Source organism: Pundamilia nyererei, unplaced genomic scaffold, assembly GCF_000239375.1.
Source record: "Pundamilia nyererei isolate P.nyererei 1_Seehausen unplaced genomic scaffold, PunNye1.0 scaffold00318, whole genome shotgun sequence".
NCBI classification, from domain to species: Eukaryota; Metazoa; Chordata; class Actinopteri; order Cichliformes; family Cichlidae; genus Pundamilia; species Pundamilia nyererei.
In genome coordinates, this window is record NW_005187719.1 from 66,976 (window position 1) to 71,166 (window position 4,191).

A 4,191-nucleotide genomic window follows, 5' to 3' on the forward strand; every position below is an offset into this window, starting at 1 on the left:
AGCTGACACAGTCTCTATGGAGATGGGTTTTTGGGGGGGTAGCAGGAGGAGAGAAGCTGCAGAGAGGCGTGTAAGACTGCAACTTTGCTTCCTGGTCCCAACTCTGGATACTCATATTTTGGGGGGTTTAATACATTTGTCCATATTTCTAGAAATGAGAGCTGCTCCATCCAAAGTGGGATGGATGCCGTCTCTCCTAACAAGACCAGGTTTCCTCCAGAAGGTTTGCCAATTATCTATGAAGCCCACATGCTCCACCAACCTGGCTGTCTGAAAGTGGTAGATGCTGGTCCAGATAAATTGAATCTCTAATAATTTGCACATTTCTTTCAGTGTGAAAGACATGAGCGATGTGCACTAGTCAGTCAGTCAGTATCGCTTTCAAGAGATACTCACCCACTCTGACTCCAACCCTGGGTTAGATCAGAGTTTGGGGGACCAGGTTCTGGATGCAGCCCAAGTCCACCATATAGCCTTGTGTATACCCCCTTGGTAACTTACCGGTGTGCTGTACGTCCCTCTCAGATGGATAGAGGGTGTTGGAGGGCCTGCAACATGGAACACCTGTCTGACCTCCATCCATAGACATTCCCAGCAGATGTGTCCTTATCACATGCACCTCCAACACTCTTGCCCCAAGCTCGTGTGGGTCCTGGTGCAGTGCCTGGGAAGGCAGAACAGGGAGATGTGATTGCAGCACAGAAGGGAAACCAGCATCTCGGAGCTAAGACTGGCCTCATCCCACTCGTTAGGCGGCCGCGTCTCTCAGTCTCCTCTAGCCATGCTGCTTGTGGATCTCTGCCAGCATGACTACCACCTCCAGGCTCGCTGGTCGAGGGCAGTGGACCCATTGCGCTGTCTTCCCAGGGAACCCCTCCACGAATTGTTCAAGGTCCACCAGCTCAAACTGCCACGCTTCCCCCTCTGATCCCCCGGGCTGCAGCCACCACATCAGAGAACCGCTGGGCCCATGAACTGCTGAGTGAAGGGCCAATACTCTGCCGACATTGCACTTTTCCAGAATTGCCAGCGGTCCAGCATGGCCCGGCAGATGTTGGGAAAGCACCGCGATGCCGGCAGCAAGCTCAGGGCCACCATCTAAGCCTCCCTCCATAGCAGCAGCAACCACTCGTCCATAGGCCACTGACACCCCTCTGCTGTGGCCAGGAGTGTCTTCAGTTTCCCCTTACGCACCACCATGTACTGTTTGTGCACGGCTGTGAGCTCTGCCGCCATCTGACCCAGCAGCTGGGCCAGCTGTACAGGCTATGGATCTGACATGCGTCCTGCGTTTTCGGGACAACTGTGATAGACAGACCCAGTAAACAGCGTTTTCAGGTAAGTGACCATTTATTTAAAGACTTCTTTGAGTTTTGTTGTGGCAGCTTTGCAGCTGACATGTCTCAGCTTGGCAACAACAACCCTCTGCCAGGTCCCTGCGTCAGTAAAAAGGAAGAGCCTGATTAGCAGCCTGGTCCCAGGTGCACTGCCAGCCTCTCTGGCACTGTGCTCTGAGCCCACTGTGCCACCCCTCTTCTGCAGCGGAGCTACAGACCACACCTCCACCACAGTGGTGTTGATACATGGTGTCCAAATTTGTAACTGTTCCAACTGTAATTATTTTTTGTTTTTTTAGGGGATTTTTAAGGCAGCTGTGTCCGATCTGACTTTGATCTGTCTTTCAAACTAAGTGTAGAGAACAAAGTGAGTCTGTGTGTGTGTCTGTGTGTGTGTGTGTGTGTGTGTGTGTGTGTGTGTGTGTGTGTGTGTTTCTAGGACCCGACTACACACTGCAGAAGTACAGTGACTCGCAAGATGTAACTGAGAAGCCCAGAGAGGAGACAAAAGAGAAATCTCTTTCGGGGAGCCCACATTTCTACAGGAAAGGCACAACACCAACCCAGTCTCCATCTGCAAGCCCAGGTCCCAGCCCTAGTCCTTCACCTACTGCTGCTAAAAAGGCTTTTTACAGCAGTAAAACTCTTGCCTCTGATGCAGCAGCGGAGGCTTTGACAGCAGGTAAGCAACTTTATTGCATGTTTGTCTATCAGATATTAGCTGTAATAGTAATACAGCTAATTTCTACATATTTACTGCAACAGGCGGTTTCTCAACAGTCTGGAGGAAGTTCTCCTGAAAGCTGTTATTTTTTCTTTGACTCTGTAGTTCATCTCATCCTGAACCATCTGTGTTTGGTGGGTTTAGGTTGGATTAGGTTATAGAGACTCATGGTTTGCCAATTAGGAAGCTGGAGGGTCTTTTTGCTTATTGTCTTGCGGAAAATTAACAGCATCCCGCAGATACTGTGAAGCTGAACTGAGATGTGAAGCTTGACTGAAAACTTGAAATTCTACCTCCTGAACCAGTATATTGTATACGCATTAGTCATTTGGTTAACTGTGGTCTCCATTACTCCTGTCTTTTTTTCATTGTACAGGCATAACAAAAGCAGCGTCAAAACTTTCTCTGAGACAGCAAGTAAGGCAACAAGAGGCTTCTCCAGCAGTCAAACAGTCTGCTACCACAACAGTCAGCAGTTACTCAAGCAATGGACAGATTCACTCCCAGTTCCATGGTTACCATGTTAAAGCAACTCTTAAGATTCAACCCCCTGAAGAACCAATTGGTGTAGTGGATGATCTTCACCCATCTGACCTTGTACACTTGCTGCCATCATCTGTCAAACAAATTCAACCACCCGCACCAAAACCCCTGCCAGCCCCTATCCCTTCACAAGTTCCAGCAAAAGATGGCACCAAAGCACAAGAGCCTCCCAAGGAATCGCAAAAAAAGGAATCAAGCAAATCAAGGAGCCTTGCAGAAACCAAGAAAGCCAGTATGGAAATGGATCCTGAAATTGTAGAAGATAAATCGGTGAGTTGAGTTGCCACACATATTTTTATAATATAGTATTCTAACAATCAGGGAGAATCGAACGCACAGTGAGTGTGCGTGTTCAGATTGTACTGACATGACTTATACTTTCTAGAATTTCCCACCAATGTTACAATAACTATAATCTGAATATGGATATATGTCCAGAATTAGGGCTGTTGCCATATCATGGTGCCCACGGTAATACCACAATACATTTTTACCTCATATAAAAGTGCCATATTTTGATATTAATGATATAACAATGCTATACATTTACATTCCCTAGCACACACACACAGACAGACATGTTTAGCAGTGAGGCCCACATGTCAGCCTTCAGTGGGATCTGATTATTCCAGATGTTGTGTGCGATGAAATGGATTTAAATTAGAGTCTGGATTTAACAGGAAGCCAAAACAGGAGAAATCTGCTCTCTTTCTAGTCCCTGTCAGGACTCTTGCTGCAGCATTTTGGATCAGCTGAAGGCTTTTCAGGGAGTTTTTAGGACTTCCTGATAATAATGAATCTTTGAGCTCAGAGAAGAAATTCGGCTGTTTTTACAGGAGGAAGACATGCATGAAGTTGCAAGGAAATGCTGTAAAACTTGTGAAAATCCAGTTAAAAGTCCAAAGTTACTGGTTGTACTTGTTTGCGGTGAGCAGCAGATCAAACAAGTTAACAATTATAAATGGTTTCAAACACACATCCAGGCCTGTGAGACTCATTTAGACACTCGGACACTGACCGTGGTTCTCTGGTACATTTCTGCATACTTTTTGTATATTTTGTGTAATATTCAGTAATAAACTGTAAATTTGGACTTTTTCAAGGAAGCATTTTTTTTTATTCAGTGTTTTCATTTTTTAATGAATTTACTCCTACTGGGGAGAACACACATGAGGTTTAAGGCCTGGACAATGATGAAACCTGGAAAATGGTTGCAAATAAATATGGGTACCACTTTAGGCAGCTCCTAATTTTATGGATTCGGCACCCAGCTTTGCTTGTTTTTTCACTTTTTCGCTACGCGATTGCATTTAATTCCCGCTCGTCTCTTTCTGTAGCTAGCCTGTATCACTACACTAGCTGTCTTGAAAGCGTCTAACTCCCTCCCTTCTTTCACATAACAGTATGATTACAGTCAGTCTTGTGATTTGCTGCATGGTGTGCCCATCAAAATAAAGTCCTTCCTACATGGATTCTCAGCAGGGTTGAAGATTCAGCTGCCACATACCGACAGGCATGTGGCATAATCAGAATCAGAATACTTTATTGATCCCTGGGGGAAATTATTTTTTGTTACAGTGCTCCATT

The 4,191-nt window shown here is 45.8% G+C and overlaps 2 protein-coding genes across 2 annotated transcripts in view; both read left to right on the forward strand.

Moving 5' to 3' along the window:
• Window positions 1-691, forward strand: part of LOC102192000 (junctophilin-1-like) — a 23,785-nt gene extending 23,094 nt beyond the window's left edge. Inside the window, exon 4 of the mRNA XM_005751606.2 lies at window positions 526-691. Coding sequence (XP_005751663.2) covers window positions 526-691 — 166 coding nt within the window. The remainder of the gene's footprint in view (window positions 1-525) is intronic.
• Window positions 692-1,398: 707 nt separating this feature from the next.
• The window catches only part of LOC102192280 (junctophilin-1-like), an 8,816-nt gene continuing 6,023 nt past the window's right edge, over window positions 1,399-4,191 (forward strand). Inside the window, exons 1-3 of the mRNA XM_005751607.1 lie at window positions 1,399-1,444; window positions 1,777-2,019; window positions 2,438-2,874. Of these exons, the coding sequence (XP_005751664.1) occupies window positions 1,399-1,444; window positions 1,777-2,019; window positions 2,438-2,874 (726 nt within the window). The remainder of the gene's footprint in view (window positions 1,445-1,776; window positions 2,020-2,437; window positions 2,875-4,191) is intronic.